Raw genomic sequence first — 25,103 nt, forward strand, 5'->3', positions numbered from 1 at the left:
GGACCGTTCCTGGAAACAATATTCCCTGAGTGATGAAATCAGTATTTTGTGGTCTTTTTACCAATACCTGAAAGTCAGTTGGCTGGATATAAAACCCACAGCTTGCCATTTTCTTTTGAGTATTTTTAGAATGTTACTTTCTTACCTTCTGGCATAAAGTGTTGGTGATGACAATGTTATTTTATATCTCTCGTGAATCAGTGATTTTACTAGATAATCTCTCAGTGTTGGCATTCCTGAACCGATTTTCCAAGATAGGCAGTGCGCCTTTTCAATGTATTTTTTAAAGTAGTATTTTAGGGACACTTTTTTGAATTGGGTTTTTACTATTTGTTTTGATCTATTTCTTTTAGTCTTGTTCTTTGACATTCCTATTACATGTATATTAGGTCTCCGCCTACTTTAGGTATCTTTTGTTTTCTTTTAAATCCTTTGGATTTTTAATTTTTAAATTAAAAACATCTGCCCTTTTGATCTTGTATTTCTTTTTTTAAACATTTAAATTTATTTGTTTACTTATTTATTTTTGGCTGCGTTGGCTCTTTGTTGCTGCACGCAGGCTTTCTCTAGTTGCAGTCAGCAGGGGCTACTCTGTTGCGGTGTGCAGGCTTCTCATTGTGGTGGCTTCTCTTGTTGCGGAGCACGGGCTCTAGGCATGCAGACTTCAGTAGTTGTGGCACGCGGACTCAGTAGTCGTGGCTTGCGGGCTCTAGAATGCAGGCTCAGTAGTTGTGGCGCACAGGCTTAGTTGCTCTGCAGCATGTAGGATCTTCCTGGACCAGGGATCGAACCTGTGTCCCCAGCATTGGCAGCTGGATTCTTAACCACTGTGCCACCAGGGAAGTCCCTTGTATTTCTCTTTAAGACATTTTCTATTACTTATTTGCTTTGTGTTTTTTCTAGTTTAGTCTACATTCTGATATGATTTTCTTTTCCTTCCTGAGTGCTATCATCTCTTTTCAAATCTTCCTTTTTCTGTAATCAATCTTATTTGAGTTTTTCTAATTCTATTTTATGTTGTTCTTCACAGTGTCTATCATTTTCTAAATTTTTTGGTTTACTTTGAAATACTACTGTTTTGTAAGCCTGTCCTTTTCATGGATTCCATTGCCTCTAGGGATATTATTTGGCTCCTAATTCTCTTTTCTCATAATAATTTGTAAGGAGTTCGACTGTAATCCTTTTTTTCACTAATGTTTTAAGTGAAGTAAAATTTCCTGTACTTCAGGAGAACGGGGGGATCACAACTGCTTTCCGAGCTTCATGGCTCTGGAACTCTGACTTGTGTCGTTCTCCCAAAGTGAGAGACAACATGGCTTCATACCTTGCTCTCTACTTTTATCTGCATCTTTTCTTTCCTTTGCCCCACTGTCTGCCTTGCTTAAATCAGGCTCTCTTCCCAGCAGATTCTCCTCTGTCTCGGGGTCCTGGAAGAGAGCTTGTATGGCTAAGAAGGCTTCAGTACCATGAAACGCCGGCCTGTCACAGAGCTCTCGCATTGAACTACAAAGAGCACCCTGCGTCTCAGTTTTTGGTTGCTGTTCTCAAGTTGGCCCATGTGCTCCAGTGAAATGCTGTTGCCAGTTCCTATTTTCAGACCTGTGAGGACCCCAGGAAGCTTTCCCTCTCCATCCTCCCCCACAAGTGTGACACCACAGGGTCTGGTTTGTGGAGCACCCCACCTGCTTGTGTTGCCTACTTTCGTTGTAGATGTTGACCATGCAGTCTGCAGATTTGCATCCATGTTTATGTGTTTATGGTAGGATTCTAGCAGACTCTACAATTATACCTTGCCATTTCCCAGAATCCTAATTCACTCTTTCTGGTAATTTACACATTTTTAGCTATCCATGCGATTTTAAGCTTATGAAATACATTTTTATTTCTATCTGCTTGTGTGCCTCAAGGTTTTTTTTTTTTTTTAAGAGTTTGAATTCTTTCTAGATACCACCAAAGTTTATTATGTACTTCATATTTTTATCTTCCCTGTTTTTGTTTTTTAATTTTTTGGCCACACCATGCGGCATGTGGGATCTTAGTTCCTTGAGCAGGTATTGAACCCACGTCCCCTGCAGTGGAGGTGCAGAGTCTAAACCACTGGAGCGCCAGGGAAGTTCTTCTTTCCTGCTTAAAACCTTAAAATTAACTAGACAGATCAACTAGATCTTATGAAAATTTCAGAATATGTCAGAAAAATCAAAACTGATAAGAATCCATCCAAAAAGAAACATATTTAAAGTCATATTCAATAATGAGAAAATTTACTCAGCTAAAAACTACCTTATATCAACAAGAGAGCATTCCAAAGATAATCTTCCCATGGTCTTTAGGTTTTCTTGAAGTTCTCTTAAACAGTTAATATTCACTACTAGTTCAACACCCACATCATACAGCAAGACCTATGAAAACAATAACTTATTAAGTCTATGGAAAGACAGTGCTTAAAAACTTTTTTTTTTGCAAACTGAAAAGCATGATAAAAATTGGATGAAAATACAAAATGCATTCACTTTCATGATTATATTTTTAATGCTGCATTTACCTCCACCAATGTGTCTGTAACCATTCTGATGATCTGGCCCCTTTGCCACTGATTTTCATCTGGGATCTTAACAGCACAGTGCATATTGCTCTTCCATTTAACAGGTTCCCATTTTGAGTTTTCATAAGCAGAGACCATCTTTTCTCCTAAACTATGTAAAGAAAAAAAATGTTAACTCTCAAAACCTTTTCTTGTAACGTACAATTCCCTGACTCCCTGTCTTCTACTGTCCTCCCTCCCTCATTCTATTCCAAACAAACCGGCTACCTTGTTCTTCCTTGGACACCCAAGCACATTTCCACTGCAGGGTCTGGAACTAGTTCTTCCCTCTGCCTGACGTGAGCTTCTCCCAGGCATCTTCATGGCTCCCTCCCTCCCTGCCTTCAGGGTCCATTTCAAGTGTCACTGACTCCGTGAGGTCTTCCTCCCGCACTGCCCAACCTTTCTCGTCTTCATCATCATCTGCTGCACTGAAGACTTTGTTCACTGTCACTCCCTCTACTAGGGTTTAAGCTCCACGACAGCACAAGCTTGTCCATGTTTTTACCACTCTATCCCCAACACCTACAATACTGGCTGTCAAATAATAGGCACTCAGTAAGCATTTGTGGAATTTATAAACCCTGACACAGTGAAAATAACCAGTAAAAATATTATTTGTATACTTTTAACTGGTTTTTTAGTGAATATTTAGCTGAAATAATTTTGTACTTTTAAAATTCTGCATTTATGACTTCTAGATCTTTGAAACGAAATACAGAAAAAAGAATAAAGCTGCACGCACAATGTTTTCTTTGAATGTTATACCTATGAAGTAAGTCTTCTGTTAATAACCACTGAACATAAATCTTCTCAGGAGACACTACGTTGCAGATGTACACAGGCAGTTCCTTATAATAAAGTGACTGCAGATCCTCATTAGGTAGAGATTTTGCAAATACAGGATTTAAGTTGTTTACTTCATTTGAAATAATTTCTTCTGGAGAAGGATCCCATACTTCAGTATGCTTTTTGGAATTATCTTTGAGGGTATATCTGAAAAATAACAAAATCCATTAGCAAAAAGAGTAGCTTGCAAAATATCTATGTTTGTATTTGCTTAGATCTAGAGATGAATAATACAATTTTAGATACGATTCACTGCTTTGCAGTTTTGATACTAACAGAAATTTTAGTCTTTTGCAGATCACAGGCTCCGGACGCGCAGGCCCAGCGGCCATGGCTCACGGGCCCAGCCGCTCCGCGGCATGTGGGATCTTCCCAGACCGGGGCACGAACCCGTGTCCCCTGCATCAGCAGGTGGACTCTCAACCACTGTGCCACCAGGGAAGCCCCAGTCTTTTTTTTAAAAAGAGTTCTTAATGATTAACAAAGGACAAAGAGGAAAAGTAAAAGCCAAACTTTCTATTTTAAAAACAGTTTAAAATACCAAGTGTGCTCATAATTACACAATTTCCCACTGATATTTTGTACTCACAAAGGAATAGAATTATTCAGTGTTTTTTTTTTGGTGACTTGAATATTTCTCCTTGACTAAAAAGTATCCATCTGTCTGAGAATATAAGTGGAAAACAACTGCTATTTTAAAATACCTTAATAAGCAAAATTATAGAAGTGTTTAGAATGTTTAATGAATCAGATTAGCTCAGATTCTAATCACAAATAATTAATGTCAAAATTTCTTTAAAGGAAAAAACTGAAGTTCTTTCACAATAAGCTTGAGATTTTGCTAACCAAAGAGACTAACAATTTTTCCTTCTAAATCTAATGGACAGTTTTCAGTCCTTACTCAACATCTACTCTGAGCCTAAACTAGCTACTCTTTCCTTCTTGAAATGTTCTCTTTCTTTGGTTCCTGGTTTTTCTTTAGTTTTAGGTTCCCGATTTTTTTTTTTTTTAACTTCTCTCTCTTGTAAGTGATAATGCTCAGACTTGCATCTTCACCTAGGAAGACTGGGATGATTGATGAAAGTGATGGACTCATTTATTATGTGTATGTTAACTTGCCATCTGAATCACCTAACCAGGTCTCTCTTCCATGCTCCAGACCCAGGTACTCATTTCTTTCATTCAACTAATATTTCCTGGGTACATACTGTGAGCCAAGAATGCTAGATCCCAGAGATATGGCAGTGGACAAAATAAGCAGGGTTCCTGTCCTCCTGGAGCTTATACTATTGTGATACTGAGAGATCACATAATTACACAAAAAATAAATTATACAGAACAAGGGCATAGGCCAACGAAATCTAACCCAGTCTGTGAGTTGGAGAAGGTTTCTCCTGATTAAATAACATTTCAATTGAGATTTTAAAAGGACAAGCAGAAGTTAGTGAGGCATTCCAGAAACCAAAAGAAAACATGTAGCTTTGACATAGTAGAGCAGTAGGACATGACATGAACCTTAAGGTAGACAGGGACCAGAATATTTGGGAAACATTATGTTTTATTTTATAAAGGATGGTGTGCGTATATGATATAGTTGAGCCCGACAGACTAGACTGTGGAACTTCCCATTTCTTTTCTTCTTATGCCTCAGGTGCTCAGGGCACGCACTGATCAAGGGAAGCTCATGTTCTACTTTGAGGACAGGCAATACATACTATGAAAACAGTGAGACTGGTTGCAGTCCTCAGGAATCGGCAATCCGGGTGTGGAAGGGCAAGGAGACTGGCTGGGCTGCCAGAGCAGCAGAGGTGGTTTATGAAAACTGGTACCTTGGGAGGGGCAAAGCAATGTGCTTTTATAAAATTTTCAAAAGTAAATACTGTAAGTGCAATTAGTTAACATCACGGGCTGTTTCCACTCTCACTTTTCCTGTCCTATTTTTTCTCATCTTGGATGTTGGCCAAAGCATTCTGGGTTGGCTAAGGGGAAGCTGAGTTGGAGACACATTTAGTTTGGATTTAGTGTGATACAGTTTTGTGGCTCAGGACACGTCCTGTGGAGTTACGCTATTGCTAGCCATCTTGGTGCAGCAGTGGGTTCCAGAAATGCTCCCACAACCTTAGTGTCACATATGAAAACATAAGGTTCAATACAAAGCTAATGCACCACTATGTGTAATAAGTAATTGAGCCACTGTACACCTGCTTTTCTGGCATAACAGTGCTTCTCTTTCATTTTTTAACATGTCCCAGTTTGGATGAGAAATAGGGTTACCCTGTTAATAAACAAATTAAATCATAAATCAATACATTAATGTCAAATCAAACTGTATTAAAGATTCATTATAATAAAACTTGAAGTGTCTTGAATATTATGTATATACATAATATATGTATAATACATGAAAGAAATAATAGATTCTCCTAAAATTAATTTTAGAAATTTACATGACATTACCAATAATTGAGCTATGGCTCTAAAAAACTTAAAAAAAATTACCAATAAACAAATTTTGATTAGCCACACTAAAGACTGGATTACTTTTCTATTCTCTCCATAGGGATATCACAAAATCTGATATTTCATGTGGTAATCAGTATACAGCTAAAAAAGAAAGTATTTTACAGATGAGTCTGAATTTTCTAACATTTGTGGTATTTGTTAACTTTTGAAACTCTGTAATTTGTTAATTTCTTTTGCCAGCCTATATAAATATTACTTTTGTTTTTTAAATTCTATAGTTATAATTTTGCATTCTTTTTCTCAAAATGGGGTCTCCCAAATGGTACAAACTTCAGGCTGACCCAGGAGGCCTGGAGTTGCCCTTGCCGGGCACAAGCCTGAGCACCAAGGGTGAGCAGATATGGCCGCCTCTCCCCTCACCCCCCTTCCTTAGCCGCTGCAGCGCCCGCTCCTCACTCTCACCACGCGACCCCTGCGGTCCCACGGCCGAGGGCATGGCCCACAGCTCCCGACCGCTGCACAATGCTTTTGCTGCCTGGAGATTCTCCCTCTGCTTTCTTAGCCACAGGACCTCATGCAATACACCCAGAGCGGGTGCTGCCTTCACTCTCCCCACAAACCTGTGCTCTGTTCTCAGGGAACAGTGTCACCAGTCACTGGTGGTCAGGTCAGTGATCCTGAGTCAACCTCAACTCCCTCCTCTTTCTCACCTACAATGAGCAGCAGGGTCTTGTGATGCTCACACCCTTTATGTTTCACGATCTAGCCATTTTCCATCTCCAGGTGTTTTTTGAAAACTTGCCATCAGACACAGCTTTCTAAAATGCAAATCTCTCAGTCCTCTGTTTAAAATCCTTCAATAGCTCCCCTTTCTTCAAGGGATAAACTGCAAACACATTCAACTGTTTGAAAAGTACTGTAATTTACTTCTCAGTGACTGAGTTTCCTCAATTATCTAGTCTCTGCGTTTCTCCTGCCATACCAGCCACTAGTACCTTTTTTTCTGTCCGTTAGCTGTGTGACTATACTAACAATACATAAACACACATATTTTTCCTGAATGCAGGCCTTCACTCCTGGTTGTATTAAAGAATTCAGCTTAAGTGAGAGCTCCACTGGTGAGCCCTCCAGGATTCCCATAGCACTGTAATTACCCTTTGCACAGCCCTTATCACACTGAAAGGTCAGACTGACTATCTCCTTTCCTACTACAAACCAACCTTACTCACCACTGAGTATAGCATAACAAGTCAGCCTGTAAATATTTCTCGCTTATGTAACTGAACAATAAGGGCTATTAGCTAATGGGCTTTTTTAAAAAAACAAGTTTATTGAAGTGTATCTTAGATGTCAAAAAGTTCACCCATTTCAAGTGTATGACAGTAACTTTACCAAATGGTATAACCACCAGCATCGATCAGTTTTAGAACATTTTCACACATACACCCCCGTAAGACCCCCCACGTCCATTTACCCTTAATCCTTGTGCCCACTTCTAGCCCCAGGCAACCCCTAATCTACTTTCTGTATCTACTGGTTTGCCTTTTCTGGACATATCATACAATTAGTAATCTCGTGTTTCTGGCTTCTTTTACCTAGATTAAAATTTCTGAGGTTTAGGGACTTCCCTGGTGGTCCAATGGTTAAGATTCTGTGCTCCCAATTCCGGGGGGCTGGGTTTGATCCCTAGTCAGGGAACTAGATGCCACATGCTGCAAAGAAGATCCCACGTGCTGCAACTAAGACCCGGCACAGCCAAATAAATAAAGAAATATTTTTAAAAAATTTCTGAGGTTTATCCATGAAGTAGATGTGTCAGTTTATTTCTTTTTATGGCTGAACAATATCCCACTGTAGGAATATACTGTGTTCTGTCTATTCACCAGTCACTGGATATTTACATTGTTTCCAATTTTTGGCTAGAATATGAATAGTGCTGCTATGAACAACTGCTTGCAAGTTTGTGTATGGACATATGTTTTCATTTCTCCTGGGTAGATACCTAGGAGAGGAACTGCTAGGTTTTATGGTACTTTTATGTTTAAATTTTGAGACATCCACAAGCCATTTTCGAAAGAGCTACACACTGTTCTGCATCCCCCAGTAATGAGGGTTTACTCCACGTCCTCACCAGCATCTGTAATTGTCTGTCTTATGTATAACAGTTGTTCTAGTGGGGGAGAAATGGTACCTCATTATGGCTTTAATCTGCATTTCCCTGATGATTAATGACATTGAGCATCTTTCATGTACCGATTAGCCAATTGTATATCTTCTCTGGTAAATGTCTGTTCATATATTTTATCCATTTTCTTTGGTTGGACTTCTTATTGAGTTTTAAGAGTTCTAGGAATTCCAAAAACAAGTCCTTTATAGGATACGTTCTGCAAGTATTTTCTCCCGGTCTGTTGTTTGTCTTTCACTTACTTAATAGTGTCTTTTGAAATGTACATGTTTTAAATACGATGAGGACAAACTTATCATTTCTTTTCTTTTATGGACTGTGCTTTTGGTGTCTTATCTTAGATATCTTTGCTCAATCCACTGTACTGAAGATTTCCTCCTTTTTTCTTCTGGAAGTTTACTTTTAGCTCTTAATTTTAAGAGTATAATCCATTTGAGCTAGCCTTTGTGTACAGTGTGAGGTAAGAATTATGCAAATTAAACCAAATATGAGACACCACTACACATCTACTAGAGCCACCAGAATCTGGAACACCGACAGCATCAAATGCTGGCGAGGATGTGGAGCAACAGGAACCCTCACTCACTGCTGGTGGGAACGCACACTGGAAGTTACTGTGGAAGACAGTTTGGCGGCTTCTTATAAAACTAAACATACTCTTATCATAGGATCCAGCAATTGTGCTACTTGGTATTTACCCAAAGGAGCTGAACACTTATGTCCACATGAAAACCTGCACGCAATCTCTACAGCAGCTTTATTCATAATTGCCAAAACTTAGAAGCAACCAAGATGTCCTTCAGTAGGTGAATGGATAAACAAACTGTGGTGCAACTAGACAATGAATATTATTCAGTGCTAAAAAGCAATGAGCTGTCAAGCCAGAAAAAGACACAGAGGAACCTTAAGTGCATATTACTAAGTGAAAGAAGCCGATCTGAGAAGCCTACAGACTGTATGATTCCAACGTGGAAAAGACAAAACTACGGAGACAGTAAAAAGATCAGTGCTTGCCAGAAGCTAGAGGGGAGGGAAGGATGAACAGGCTCTCACAGAGTTTTAGGACAGTGAAAATACTCTGTATGATACTATAATGGTGGATTCAAGTCATTATATATGTTAAACTCCACAGAATACACACTAATATAAACCATGGACTTTGATGATTATGACATGTCCAGTCTCACTGATACCAGCGAACACAACACGTTAGGGGCTGATGACGGTGGGGAGGCTGTGCCTGCGTGGGGCAGGAAGTGTACGGGAACTCTGTGCCTTCCGCTGCACGTTCTGAACCCAACACTGCTACAGAAAACAAAGCCTATCTAACAAAATAAAAAGGGTGACAGACCTGAATATGAAACATAAAACTATAGAATACACAGGAGAAAACCTTTATGACCTGGGGTTAGGCAAAGATTTCTTACCTAAACACAAGCGCCTTAATTATAAAAGAAAAAACATTGTCAAACTGAACTTCAAAACCAGAACCTTCTGCTTTTCTTTTTTTAAATAAATAAATTTATTTATTTATTTTTGGCTGCGTTGGGTCTCCATTGCTGCGTGTGGGCTTTCTCTAGTTGCGGCGAGCGGGGGCTATTCTTCATTGTGGTGCGCAGGCTTCTCACTGCGGTGGCTTCTCTTGTTGCAGAGCACAGGCTTCTCACTGCGGTGGCTTCTCTTGTTGCAAAGCACAGGCTCTAGGCACGCGGGCTCAGTAGTTGTGGCGCAAGGGTTCTAGAGCGCAGGCTCAGCAGTTGTGGCACACGGCATTTGTTGCTCCGTGGCATGGGGGATCTTCCCAGACTAGGGATCGAACCCGTGTCCCCTGCACTGGCAGGCGGATTCTTAACCACTCACTGCGCCACGAAGGAAGTCCCCCTTCTGCTCTTTGAAAGACACTTTAGGAAGTCAGATTGGAAGAAAATATTTGCAAAGCACATGCCTAATGAAAGGCTTGTATCTAGAATGTATAAACAACTTTCATATTTCAATAACAATAAGCAACAATGTTTTAAAAGGGCAAAACATCTGAAAAGATACTTCACCAAAGAACAGATACAGACAGCAAATAAGCACATGTTAAGATCCTTAATGTCATTAAGGTAATTAAAACCACTATGAAATACCACAATACTCCTATCAGAAGGGCTAATATAAACACAAAATGATAAATTCAAGTGCTGGCAAGAATGGAGACTAGAACTCTCATACACAAACATCTGGCAGCTTCTCATAAAGTTAGAAATAAACTTACCTTACAAGCAACAATTTCACTCCTAGGTATTTACTCAAGAGAAAAGAAAACATACACATGTCTACACAAACACCTGTATGCAAATTCTATTCATAAAATCTTCCTAAACTGGAAACAGCCCAAATGTCCATCAACTGGTGAACATATAATATTGTGGTATCCATACAATGAAATGAGCAGAGCAATAGAAACTACTGATATAGGCAACAACATGATTGAATCTCGAAAGCACTGTGCTAAATGGAAAAGCCAGACACAAAAAGGCAAAATATTATATGACTCCATTTATATGAAGTTGTGGAACAGTCAGAATTATGGAGACAGAAATTCGATCAGTAGCTGCCAAGGACCGGGTGTGGCGGAAGGAGACTGACTACATAAAGGCACAAGAGGGAACTCTGAGGGGTGATGGAAATAGTCTGCATCTTGACTGTGATGATGGCTGCATGACTATATGTATTTATCAAAACTCATAACTGTACCTAAAAAGGGTGAATTTCTTATTGTATATGTTATATATCTCAATAACCCTACTTAAAAAAAAAAAAAGAAAACTCAGTCCAATACATTTGAATGTTTCCTCTCCTTTCCTTCCCTCCCTCGCTTAGGACCTATAGTGAAAAAGGGCAGGCCCTCTCTTCTGCTACTAGTTCTGTTCCTCCCTTGTTAGGGGGGAGGTGGGGGGAGAGCCAGACCACATGCTGAGCACGTCACTGCAGGCCTCTGCTGGGTGTCTCCTCACTGCTCCTCTGGCTTCCCCTGGCAGGCATCACGTGTGGGTGTTATCAAATATTGGCTTTCTTAATGGCTGTGCGAGGGAGTTCTTCAGAAGACCCCTCAGGGGCCAACCCCACTGCACAAGTCACTATTGTGGAAGAACTGCTGTGTCTTGACTTCACACCCTCCCAGCCTCCCTAGCACCACTCTGCTCTTCTGATTCTGGGGTCGCCTCAACCACTGGCCTGGCCTGGGTCTCAGCACAATAGCTCAAGCCTGGGTCTCTCTGAAAGTATCTACCTGAGCCCAGGAAAGATCCACATGTCTCCAGGTGAGAACATGGGCTTCTCTGCCACGATGCTCACGCTCGACCCTGCCGTTTCTCTTCCTGATCCTCTTCACAAAGGTTCAGGAGGCACCTAAGCAGACACCCAACCTAGAATAAGACGCCAGTCTCCTTTTCTTAGAAGCACCCTCCATCTCCAGGAGCCATTCTTGTTGTTGTAGAATCCCTTACAGATGAAGGAAAAAGCCACTCTATTCCCACTAGACTAAAGACTCCAATTATTTTTCCTTCTCTTTTTACTGACCCATTAACAGGGAAAAGCTCCCAAGTCTATAGCCTAAGCAGATAATCAATGGGGAATGATACGCCAGTTTCCCTTCTTGTGAAGTGTTACATATGAAGTAAAAATAAAAGTTTACAGGTCCACTTACCCTACTTCATAAGATGCTAGGCCCTCTTTAACTAGCTGGTCATTAATACTGGTAGGAGTCATTCCAGGAGCACCATGAAAATCGAAAAGCTCAACTAAGAGCACATTGTCTTCCAGAATTTCTGTAAAACCATTAAGACTAGTTTGGGGAAAGAAACAAATATGTCCCAAAATATACTAAAGAGCAATTTTTAAAAACCTGAGAACTTAATTTCCTTCATTTTGCATAATGTCAGTCTCTCTCTAGGGGTAAAAGTAGCATTTTTCACACATAAAAGAACTGCCAATGTTAATAAAATTTTCATTTTAGGTTATTGTGTACTGTTCCATAATGAACCGAAAGCAGCTTAAAGCTTTTAGATTCAGAAAAAACATAGTGACATATACTTATTGAAGCAGCATTCTGTTGTGTTTTTAAACTGTTTTATTGGATTCTGCCAAATTCCAGAGGACAAAAGAAATGAATGAAAGTTAATTCAAGCCAGTGCTTATTTGCAAAGTTTTACAGCTTTTATAAGAATGGCACCAAACAACAAAACAACAAAAAACAGCACCAAGTTTAAAACAACAAAAACTCAACCCAGAGCATTAAGTGGAATTTTTCCCCGTCCTTCTGTTTTTAGGACAAACCAATAGGTCTATTTCTTAATCTAAACTGGGAGTTAGCTGAGGGTAAAGTTACACCTCGTGTGCCTATTTACTTATTTATAGTACATAGCATAGAGAACCTGCTCAATATGCATTTGAATAAACGACAGAGGAATTTCTTTGGGAAACACACAGTTCTATGCACTGAGATCGGTTTATGCCTATACTTCTATACAACAGTAGCTGGCAGGTGCTAAGAGAATGATGATTCCAAATAAAAAGATAACTCATTACCAGCAGTAACATCCTATATTACCTAGTTGTAAGAATACATGTTAGAAAGCTATTTTTCAAGAGCTTAAAAATCATTCTTCACTACTTTAACAGACCAGATAAATTATCTAGAAACAAAAAGCTAAGCAACTCTGAGCCTCAGTAAACTCTAATCTCCTCACTTTCCATCTTTTGTGTTCCCTTTAGTGCTTTGATTTCATACTGCCCATGCACAAGTTCTTTATTCCACAGGGCCAGCTTCCCATGGTGCTGTACCTTCACCATCTTCCCTGCTCTGCTCCTAATTAAAGTTTAAATGTCTCTTGCTTTGTAAGGTAACAATGCATACTAATCTCATCACTGTGCAGGTTAATGGGGAAAGATGTTTTAGGTCTGGTGGGGCCTTCTGGCATTCCTTAAATCAGATTAGGTTAAGATACACTACAACTTGTGTTTAGATATTACTGGTATAACAAGTAACTGAGAATGAAAAAGGGGGAGTCAAGAGAGAAACCCAGGAGGTCTTGTCTTCATGGGTTAACCTCGGGAGGAGACGTTAAAGGGAGAGCTAAAAACCAACAGAATAAAATACCAAAAGGAAAGCTGAGAAGCAGAATTAAAGCACATTAAAGTCAGCTCAAAATCAGTGGAGATTATTCAAGACTAAGAGGCCCTTAACTTACTGCTTATATCAGAGAATCCAGACATAAAAATTCTATAGACTAAGGGTACAATTTCTACCATCATATTCCTCTTCAACAGAGCTACTATGGCAGAACAATGTCTTCTGTTAAAGTGAATAAATTAACACAAATACGCAATCATTTCTAGGTTATGTGGCCTTGAGCAATTGATCTTTAAGCTTCAATTCCCTTGTAAAACAGGCTAATAATCTCATGGTATTTTGGGTTTACTAGATGGGAGTATGATGAAAATGAAAAAAATGGATACAGTAAAAAGTACCTTTTGAAGTCCCTTAAGTCAACCCTAAGTAAACATGCTGCTGTGTATCCTGCACTAGTACTTGTTAAGACCAACACAGCCACGTTGGTCACAGCTTTGGAAAAAATCAAAATCCCAGATAATAACAGCTTTCAAATCCCCCATCCAAATCCCTTGGGGCCAGACATGTTTCAGAATTCTTCAAATTGAGAAAAGCTATATAGAACATATATTGCTTATTTTGTAATACCCACAGCGATTCTGAGGCAGCAGCTCAGAAGCGAACATGACTATCCTGAAGTGGAATATATCTCACTGTAAAGGAGATCAATACAACATATAGCATTGTATCTTCATGTAAATTCAGATCAGATTTTGCCATTAAACTTGCTGGGTTACCAAACTGTGGGCTAGCGCTCAGCCTGTGTATCTCAGACCCAAACTGTTCCAAAAAAGAAGCAACTTTTTTTCAAAATACGCCGAGAGCCTATACTTAAATTTCCTCAAGTAGAATGAAACAAAACCAAAAAAACCTATTTACCAGTTATGTCCCATCTCCCCTCACTTTCTTGCAAATTATACCTTAGCATCCATCACTCCAAGATGAGGGACAGAGACCCAGGACAAAAGCAAAGAGAAACAAGAGAAGCTAACTCCTTGCTTTAGGGCTTTCAAAGGGCCATGCTGAGGATGACTTGATCTTCAATGGAAATTTTTGCCTCATGTACTGATTTTAGGCTCTAGAGCCTGCAGAAGATATTATTCCATTGTCCCCAGTTCTCAATAGATGTTCTCTCTCACTACTCATACTGATGACACATTGAATTTAGTATATGATCTGACAAATGTTATACCATAATGTTAGTCTTATTTAAAATTATGATCATATAGCAACAAATAAAAATGGAAATAGCTTACTAATGACTGAACATGTCATAAACTTATCTTGAGTCTTTTCTTGAAATTTTTCTGTAGCTTTTTTTGACCACTGCAGTGTCCCTTTACATGGTTCAATATAGGCCAGCTTACATTTAATTGCCTGTGTCAAACAAAATTGCACCATTAAGAAAGTAAACTTAATTTACAGTTATTTTAGAATTAAAATAAAGTGTTAAATGTGTACAAAACTAAACTTTGCATTTGAATTTAATACATATTTAGAAAGCAAATAAATGTCCAAAGATGTCTCTAACAGTACTTTTATAAATGCAAACAGTTAATCAACAGAGTATGGGATTAAGAGGTACAAACTATTATGCATAAAATAAGCTACAAGGATATATTATACAGCACAGGGAATATAGTCAATATTTTACAATAACTATAAATGGAGTATAACTTTAAAAAATCATGAATCACTATATTGTACACTTGCAACTTACATACTGTACATCAATTAAAAAATAAAATCCGTAATAACCTATTAAAAAAAAATCCAAACCAAAAATGAAACAAACAACAAAAAAACAGAGTATCTTGTTGAATGAATTATTGTATACTCAGACAGTGGAATAATAAGCATCCACTGAAAGAATTATGATACACTGTTAAATGAAAAATCAAGTTATAGGACTATATATAGTCTAATCCCATAATTTATTTATTTATTTATTTTTTGCCATACGTGGGCCTCTCACTGTTGTGGCCTCTCCCGTTGCAGAGCACAGGCTCCGGACGCGCAGGCTCAGCGGCCATGGCTCATGGGCCCAGCTGCTCCGCGGCATGTGGGATCTTCCCGGACCAGGGCATGAACCTGTGTCCCCTGCATCGGCAGGCGGACTCTCAACCACTGCACCACCAGGGAAGCCCTAATCCCATAATTCTTAAAAACACAGAAGATGTATCTTACAAGTATATATATCAAAAATATTGAATAATTCTGAGTGATTCCCCCCTCATTTTACTCATCCGTATTTTCAAATTTTTCCTGTATCATTTTACCCATTTTTAAATGAAAAATACTGCTTAATAACAATTCAAATACTACGAGTATATGAATTAGGAAATAAACCTCCTTAAATTTATCTCTGGGGAGTAGGATTCCAAGAGAAGGATAAGTTTTTTACTGATACTTATTCTTCCAGACTTCTCTCTTTCTCTGGCACACATTATATATACTTAAACATAAATGGGATCACAGTAAAATCATTTCTGTAATCAGTTTTATTCACATAATATACCATATTCTTACTACCTTATACAGATATTTCAAAATAACACTAAAAGCTGCACACCAGTAAGTACTTATAAAGACACAAATATATACACATTTAGAATTAATGCTTATTTGTTAAGATACGTCTTATTTTTTAAACAGTAACTATGGAGACTCTTTTCTATAGCCCATGAATCAGAAATTATTTACAGAAAAAGTGAAGTTAAAAGAACATTTCTACGGTGAAAATAACTTCTAAAAATACTTGCATATTTGTGCTAATATTCTAACCCTATGATTTATAATGAGTAGATTACCTTCTCTGCAGGATTCAGAAACTCATCCTTTATTTTACGCATTTCTTTAAGTGTTATTTTTGCTGTATTGCCAAAATCCACATATTTAACTTCAACTTCACGATGTCCAGGCAATCCTTCAAAAATTATGAAATTGGAAATCACAAACTTGGAAAAAAAAGAATTATCTAGCAAGATTAAGACTGATCTACAATCAACTAGATTCAAACACTTTTATGTTCAACATACAAACTTAATATTATTTTAATGTAAAAAACATTTCTAATATGTGAACTTCACAAAATCAACCATAATGCACAGCTGTTCAGACTCGGTGAATGAGAAACTAACAATTTAAAGATATCTAGGGCTACCCTGGTGGCGCAGTAGTTGAGAGTCCGCCTGCCAATGCAGGGGACACGGGTTCGTGCTCCGGTCGGGGAAGATCCCACATGCCGCGGAGCGGCTGGGCCCGTGAGCCATGGCCGCTGAGCCTGAGCGTCCGGAGCCTGTGCTCCGCAATGGGAGAGGCCACAACAGTGAGAGGCCCGCGTACCACAAAAATAAAAAAAATATAAAAAAGATATCTAAAGGACAAACAAAATCAGGATAACAAAACAGCCATCAAATGCTAGGTGTTATGTCCTAAAAGTTAAGAATTAGGTTTGGAATTAGACACTTAAATGACATGTGACTCTGAGAACGCTAATTAATATCTCTAAGATACTACCCTGAGCAAGTTACTTTTTCTCTGTAGGCCTCATTATTTCACCTGTAAAGTGGGTGTACCAATAGAATCAAATCTTATTAAGACTCTTTTTGAGGACTCACCTATTTAAAATACTCTGCAAAGAACCAAGCATAAAAGAAGCACTTAATGTTTGTTAGTCAACATAGGTAATCAAACAAGGCAAAAGACTTAATGATCAAGACACAGGTTCATTCGTATAATAATATCTAATTGTGAAATTTAAAAAAATTATCTGGGGGTATTTTGAAAAATGAGCAGAAACAGACCTCTATGTGAAACTAGTTTTCATATTTTAAAGGATACCAAAGAAAGCTCTGGAAGGTTTGAACACATCGAAGTTTGAATAAAGATCTATCATAAACTGACCTTTTTGTAAATACTCAGAATATGAAATATGACTGACTTTAGTCCCCTAAGCACACGTATGTACAATGCTACAAAACCTGTTGCCATTACTTTCAAATTTAAAAACTAATACAGTACATATAATTTCAAAATGGAAAAAGTTTGGGCATTCTCTGACCCTTGGTAGAAGTGAAAGCAGATGTAACAATACTGGCACTGCTCGAGATGGCACTCAAGCAGCTCAGGTACCTGAGAAGTCGTGTGTACCCTAAGAGTAAGGTAAAGAGGTGAGGGGACCTTGCCCTGTTTCCACCGGAATCCTCATGCAAAAAAGATAATCTCAAGTGTAACGACACCATTAGATTCTTACCATTCCTCAAGTCTCTGAATGCAGATGCGGTTTTAAACAAAAACAAGTGGATATGGGATGGGACTTAAAGAACAGTTTTCCCCAAATTATCAATCATGTGTGAGTAGAATCGGGAGACATGGAAGGTCTCAAAATTTCCCTTCCATTTATTCTCTCTGAGGAAAATGCTCCACCAAAATATGGGAGTAAACCGAAAAGGTAAATGAGATCCAGAAAACAAGCAATCCAATTTAGGAAAACAAGTGAAATAAACTCCCAAAATAACAAGCCTAGGGGACAAGCAGTCTAATTGGAGCAGATAATAGGATGTTTTCACTGTTACCAAAAAAAAAAAATCAAACCAGCATTATCTGAAAAGTCCAATCATGTGGAAAATTGTTTTAAACTATTAGGAAAATGTAGCCATAGGTTACTGGGTTGGCCAAAAAGTTCTTTCGGTTTTTAAAGTAAAAATAAAAGACACATTTTTCATTTTCACCAAGCACTTCATTGAACAACATATTCACCCTTTTTGTTCCACTACCTTCTGCCATTTTCCAGGCAACTTCATAATTTGATCTTCCCAAAACTTTTTATCTTTTTGAGCAAAGAACTGTTCCAGGTGCCTTTTACAGTCTTCCAGGAGATGGAAATTTTTTCCATTAAGAGAATTTTGTGAAGACCAAAATAAACGGAAATCTCAAGGTGTAATGTCTGGTGAATACAGCGGATGAATCAGAACTTCCCAGCCAAGCTGTAACAGTTTTTGCCTGGTCATCAAAGAAACATGCAGTCTTGTGTTATCCTGATGGAAGAGTATGTGTTTTCTTTCTTTCTTTTTTTTTTTTTTGGCAGTACGCAGGCCTCTCACTGTTGTGGCCTCTCCCGTTGCGGAGCACAGGCTCCGGACGCGCAGGCTCAGCGGCCATGGCTCATGGGCCCAGCCGCTCCGCGGCATGTGGGATCTTCCTGGACCAGAGCACGAACCCGTGTCCCCTGCATTGGCAGGCAGACTCTCAGCCACTGCGCCACCAGGAAAGCCCAGAGTACATGTTTTCCGTTGACTAATTCTGGACGCTTTTCGTCGAGTGCTGCTTTCAGTTGGTCTAATTGGGAGCAGTACTTGTTGGAATTAATCGTTTGGTTTTCCGGAAGGAGCTCATGATAAGAGGATTCCCTTCCAATCCCACTACATACGTGACATCACCTTCTTTGGATGAAGACTGGCCTTTGGTGTGGTTGGTGGTGGTTCATTTCGCTTGCCCCACGATCTCTTCCGTTCCACATTATTGTACAGTATCCACTTTTCATCCTCCGTCACAATTTGTTTTTAAAATGGAATGTTTTTGTTACGTTTCAGTGGAGAATCGCATGCGGAAATACAGTCAAGAAGGTTTTTTTCGCTTAACTAATGTGGAACCCAAACATCAAAGCGATGAACGTAACCAAGCTGGTGCAAATGATTTTCAACCCTTGATTTGGATGTTTTGAGTATGTCAGCTACTCAAAAGCATCTCCAGCATGGTATGACGTTGACTGTTCTCAATTAATGTCTCTATTTGATCGATATCAACTTCAACTGGTCTGACAGTGGAGCATCGTCCAGCGAGAAATCTCCAGCATGAAACTTCGCAAACCACTTTTGACACGTTCTATCAGTCACTGCACCTTCTCCATACACTGCACAAATCTTTTTTTGCATTTCAGTTGCGTTTTTACCTTTCTTGAAATAATAAAGCATAATATGCCAAAAATGTTGTTTTCTCTTCCATCTTCAAAATTAAAATGGCTACACAAATTTCACCAATTTTGATGTTTTTTTTTTAAATGCACGCTGATATGACAGCTGTCACAATACAATCTAACAAAATTGTTTCGAATGAAGTTAAAGACAACTAAGTGCTATGAGAGCCATCTTACAGGAGAAACAAATGAACCTTTTGGCCAACCCAATGAAAGAAAATGGAGTGAAAAACTGATGCAATTATTAACTCAGAATTAAACTATACTTTATGGAGTAGCACTGAAAATACTTGCATAGAATAAGAATATAACTAAAAATTGTGATATATCAATAACTATGTGGGGGGAGAGAGGGGACAAAAGAGCTACAAGAGATCTAAAATTCATCTAACATAATTAATACCTAAGACTGAAGTACCTACAAAGTATTACATTATTTAGAAGAAACAACACAGATAAATAACAAAAAGTATTTGTCTTTTTGGAGGAGAGTGGAGTATGTGTCATTTACCACTATTTAACTTTTTCAATAAGGTAATGTTAGAAAACAAAAAAAAAAATGGTGAAGTCCTAGTCAAATCGAATGAAATCTAAGGAGCCAGAGGTTCATCTATCAACACTATTGCTAGCTTTCTAAAGAGCAAAACTGTTAAGATCAAATAATATCACTTCCATGATTTAATTTCTACTGACTCAAATGGTTATCAATTTTTAAGCATAACACTTCCCTGAGGAAACAGTGTGCAATTTCCTACCAATAACTTTTGCTCGGTACCAAACTCCATCTTCAAATTTAGCTACACAGGCTTGATCTTGAACTGGACAGAGGATTTCAAGGTTTTCTGCACCTTCATTTTTATAGAATTCCTCAATTGCCTTCAATACAAATAAAAAATCCAGGCTCTTTATCTAAGAAACAGAATTAAAGCAGGGATTAAAGCACTGTAGTTTCATAGAAACTTAAAATTTAAGTGTTGCATGTTTATAGGCACTGCTCATAAAATTATGAAATATTAGAACTGAATTAGATATAAGCTGTCATGTAATTTATACCTGAAATATTTTGTTACAGAAGTAGTATATAAAATTAACATATATAAACATAACAAAATTTTTAAAAATCACATTTTTCCAGATATCTAAAACGTATATGCTTCTAGGTATTTTTCTTTTCTTTTTTTTTTTTTGGCTGCGCTGTGCATCTTGCAGGATCTTAGTTCCCTGATCAGGGACTGAACCCAGGCCCAGAGCAGTGAAAGCGCTGAGTCCTAATCACTGGACCACCAGGGAACTCCCGCTCCTAGATCTTTTTCTAAGCACACTTTCCATACTTTTGTATGTACCAAAAATGAGACCATACCATACGTATAATTCGATAATCTGCATTTTTCTATCAATTCTCACTTTTTCTGCTTCAGTAAGTGTTCCTACTAGTACTTCTAGACCATATTAGATTTCCCTAACTGACCAAACCCAGTATCCAATCTAAGACTACATATTATATTTGGTTATCTCAATAAGTCTTATAATTTAGTGTAGTGTTCTTTTTAAAATGACCCTGTCTTATTAAAGACAGTGTGCTATTTTTCTGCAGAATGCCCCATCTTCTGGATTTATGTGGTTATGTTTTCATCCTGTTATTTACCTTGTTCCTCCACTGAGCAGGGCCTATCCCTGGAATTTCTCCCCAACTGAGAGCTGTATCTACAAGTTTGATGGATTCAAGCCAAACCTTTTGGCTAGAATATGTAAAGTTGCAACACATCAAGACACAATATTACTGACTCATTAATGATATGCTAAGATTCACCTACAGAAAGGGCTTGTGATTCTCATCCCTTCATTATACAGTTACGTTTTTCCCTTGTGGTCACCAAGTAATTCATGTAGTACTACTCTGGCATTGTATGAACGTCCAATTTCCCATCAGCCATCCATCTAATGGTTTTAATGTGAATTGATAAATCTTCTTTAATAAATCAATCATTTCAGTAGAGTTTGTGAAATGACTGCATAATTGAATAGAGCTTTATCTTATTAAATGGGACTATTTGGTTACTTTAAAACCTGATGTTCTTATACTACTTAAAACACAGCTCCTAAAACAAAACCAAGGATAAATGTTTATTTTTCCAAATACCAATTCTTAAGATGAAAAATATTTTAAAATCCATCTCAAATGGTCAAAAAATGAAGTTTTTCTCTTTTGTGGGTATAATAATGCAAGTGGAAATTTTCTGAATCTTTTGTTATTTCATATAAATTATTTTCACAACACTTTAAACCTTTTTTTTTTTCCACAGTACATTGTTGTAATTGTTCTATTTTATTGTTGGTTATTGTTGTTAATCTCTTGCTGTGCCTAACTTATAAATTAAACTGTATCTTAGGTATACATGTATAGGAAAAAACATCATATATACAGGGTTCAGTACTGTCCACAGTTTCAGGCGTCCACTGGGAGTCTTGTATCCCCTGCAGACAAGGGGGGACTACTATATGTGATGGAGGAAATGGACGGAGGTCTGGATGCACAGACTATAAACCTTTATTTCTAAGTAGGTATTATTCATATTCTTCCATTAACAGATTACCCAAATGGAACACTGGAAAATTCAACAGAGAAATGACATCAGCAAAACAGCAGACTCTGAAGCTCCAAGCTCTTGTGTCCCCACAGAAACACTGAAAAAATGAGAAACCATCTGAACCAACTTTGTTAGAGCTCTGGGAAACAAAGGCTTACAGCACCCAAGCAAACACCCAATTAAGCTTTCAACATTCAAGGAAATCAACATAAACATTTGCTGAACACGAGCTAAAAGAACAGAGAGACTTCAGTTATCACATACTAGGAATAGTATTTGTAAGAATAGTTTGAAAAAGTCTTAAAATAAACCAACTACTAGTCTTCAACAATTTTAAAAAATCCAGGATGTGTGTGGTGGGTGATCTTTCAGAGTTATATAATAGTCAATGCCTAATTTTCAACAAGAAATCAGACGGCATACAAAGAAACAGGAAAACATGGCTCATTCCAAGGAACAAAATAAACAGACAGAAATCAGCCCTTAGGAAGCCCAGATGATGGATTTACTAGACAAAGACTTTAGAACAACTGTCTTAAATATGCTCAAAGAGCTAAAGGAAAACATGGACAAAGAACTAGAGAAAACCAGGAAAACAATAAAGGATTAAAATGAAAGTATCAACAAAGAGACAGTAATTATAAAAAGGAATCAAATTCTGGAGCTGAAAAGTACAATAACTGAAACAAAAAATATTCTGGAGGGGTTCAATAGCAGATTTGATCAGGCAGAAGAGTCAGTGAACTTGAATATAGGACAACTGAAACAGTGAGGAACAGAAAGAAGAAAGAATTAAGTGAACAGAGACCAAAGTATTTGTGAGATATTAATCACACCAACATATGCATTATGGGAGTCCCAGAAAGAGAAGAGAGAAAGAAAGGAGCAGAAAGAGTATCTGAAGAAATAATGACCAAAAACTTCCCAAATTTGATGAAATACACAAATCTACAAATCCAAGCAATGTTATGGGTTGATTTATGTCTCCTCCAAAAAGATATGTTGGAGTTGTAATCCCCAGAACCTCAAAACATGACCTTATTTGGAGACAGGGTATTTATCAAGTTAAAATGAGGTCGTTAAAGTAGGCCTTAATCCAATGTGATTGGTGTCCTTATTAAAAGGGGTAAATTTGGGCACAAAGACACATACACAGGAGAATGCATGTAAAGATGAAGGCAGAAACTGGAGTGAGGCAGAAGCCACTGAACACCAAATTTTCCAGCTAACCACCAGAAGCTAGGAAAAAAGGCATGGAATAGATTCTCACTCACAACCTTCAGAAGGAACCAACACTACTAACAACTTGATCTCACACTTCTAGATTCCAGAACTGTGAGACAATAAATTTATGTTGTTTAAGCCACTTAACTTGTGGAACTTTCTTATGGCACCCCTAAGAAATGAATACAGATTTTGGAATAGGAAAGTAGTGTGCTGTTGTAATAAATACCTAACATGTGAGAGAAGCTTTGAAATTGGGTAATGAATAGAAAGAAAAGGAAGAATTATGCGGTACTTGAATGAAAATAACCAGATTGCTTTGGAAAGATTACTGGCAGAAATATGGATGTTAAAGGCGCTTCTGGTGAGATTTCAGACAGAAATGAGGAATATGATACTGAAAACTGGAGGAAAGGCAATCCTTTTTACACAGTGGTAGAGAACTTGGCTGAATTATGTTCTACTGGGTGAAAAGTTGAACTTGGATATTTAGCTGAGGACACTGTTAAGCAAAGTGTCAAAGTGCCAGCCAGGTTTCTCCCTGCTGCTTATAATAAAATGTGAGAGGACAGACATAAATTGAAGAATAAATTGTTAAACATAAAGGAAGCAGAATCTGAAGATTTAGAAAATTCTCAGCCTATATGTATTTCAAAAAATGAGAAAGCAAGCTCTGGAGTGAACACCAAGGGCACGGCTGGACAGTGTCTGCTCAAGAGATTATGGGTAGGGCTTCCCTGGTGGCGCAGTGGTTGGGAGTCCGCCTGCTGATGCAGGGGATGCGGGTTCATGCCCCAGTCTGGGAGGATCCCACATGCTGCTGGGCGGCTGGGCCCATGGGCCATGGCCGCTGAGCCTGCGCGTCCGGAGCCTGTGCTACACAATGGGAGAGGCCGCAGTGGTGGGAGGCCCGCGTACCGCCAAAAAAAAAGAGATTATGGGTATATGACTTGTGGATCTAATCATTCATCTCAGCAGAAACAATGCCAGCGTGAACTGAAGGGGACAGAGGTGAGAGGAAATGAAGGGGGGCCAGTGGGCTTGTGGGATTCTATAGGCAGGAAGTGAGCTGACAGAGCTATTCAGTTATGAACTTATGTTTCAAGAAAAGGGAAGACTGATCCTGAAGGAGATTCAGAGGCTAGTGTGTCTGCAACTGCTACTCAGGCCCAGAGGGCACAGACCTGAGAGGCAGGGCTGGTTCCTCCTCTGTTCCAGGGATGGGGCCTCCTCCTGGGTTCCAGAGGGTTAGGATAAATCCTCAATTCCAATGGGTGAGGTTGCTGCCATGACTGAAGGGGTAGGGCCACCACCCTAGTGGGACTGGAGGACAGAGCATCCAGCCAATGAGGATTATTCTCAAGCCATAAGAATCTAATGGAATTTTCCCTGCTAGGTTTTAGACTTACTGTCTGGTCTCACAGATTCAGAGACAGAGAGGAGTTCTGCCTCAGCTTGAGTTAAACAATTCTTACCTATACCTGATTCAGATAATCAGGGATTTAGTGATTTTATATGAGATTCTGGATTTAGATTTGATGCTAGAATGATTAAGATTTTTTGGAATGTTGGGATGGCATTATTGCATGTGGGGAGGAAATTTTTGATACAGCAGAAAGTGGACTGCTTATGGGTTAAATTGTGTCCTCCCCCCCAAATATGTTGAAGTTCTAACCCCCCCAGTACCTCAGCATGTGTCCTTATTTGGAGATAGGGTTTTACCTTGATAGGTATTATCAAGATAAAGTCTTATGCGGGACCTAATTCAACATGACTGTTGTCTGTATTAAAAAATTGAGACAGACAAGTACACAGAGAGAGCGCCATGTGAAGGAAGCAGAGACTGGGATGATGCAGCAGAAGCCAATGAGTGCTAAAGACTGCCGGCAAACCACCAAATCTAGGGGAGAGACATGGAATAGATCTTCCCTCCCAGACCACAGAAGGAACCAACTCTGCCAACACCTTGATCTTAAACTTGCAGACTCCAGAACTGTGAGAAAATAAATTTCTGCTTTTTTAAACTACCTACTATATGGCACTTTTTGCACGAGGGGGGTGGGAGTGGGCATGCCACACAG

The 25,103-nt window shown here is 38.6% G+C and overlaps 1 protein-coding gene across 1 annotated transcript in view; it reads right to left on the reverse strand.

The window, feature by feature from the left end:
• RNF17 (ring finger protein 17) overlaps nucleotides 1–25,103 on the reverse strand; it is a 108,527-nt gene that overhangs the window by 37,863 nt on the left and 45,561 nt on the right. Inside the window, exons 20-26 of the mRNA XM_089899299.1 lie at nucleotides 19,966–20,119; nucleotides 16,044–16,159; nucleotides 14,490–14,610; nucleotides 11,770–11,890; nucleotides 3,350–3,577; nucleotides 2,543–2,693; nucleotides 2,281–2,399 (exon numbers count right to left, since the gene is read on the reverse strand). Coding sequence (XP_089755425.1) covers nucleotides 2,281–2,399; nucleotides 2,543–2,693; nucleotides 3,350–3,577; nucleotides 11,770–11,890; nucleotides 14,490–14,610; nucleotides 16,044–16,159; nucleotides 19,966–20,119 — 1,010 coding nt within the window. The remainder of the gene's footprint in view (nucleotides 1–2,280; nucleotides 2,400–2,542; nucleotides 2,694–3,349; nucleotides 3,578–11,769; nucleotides 11,891–14,489; nucleotides 14,611–16,043; nucleotides 16,160–19,965; nucleotides 20,120–25,103) is intronic.

Source organism: Delphinapterus leucas, chromosome 18 (genome assembly GCF_059928025.1).
Source record: "Delphinapterus leucas isolate spDelLeu-1000000601 "Yukka" chromosome 18, BTC_Dleu_Yukka2, whole genome shotgun sequence".
Lineage (NCBI taxonomy): Eukaryota > Metazoa > Chordata > Mammalia > Artiodactyla > Monodontidae > Delphinapterus > Delphinapterus leucas.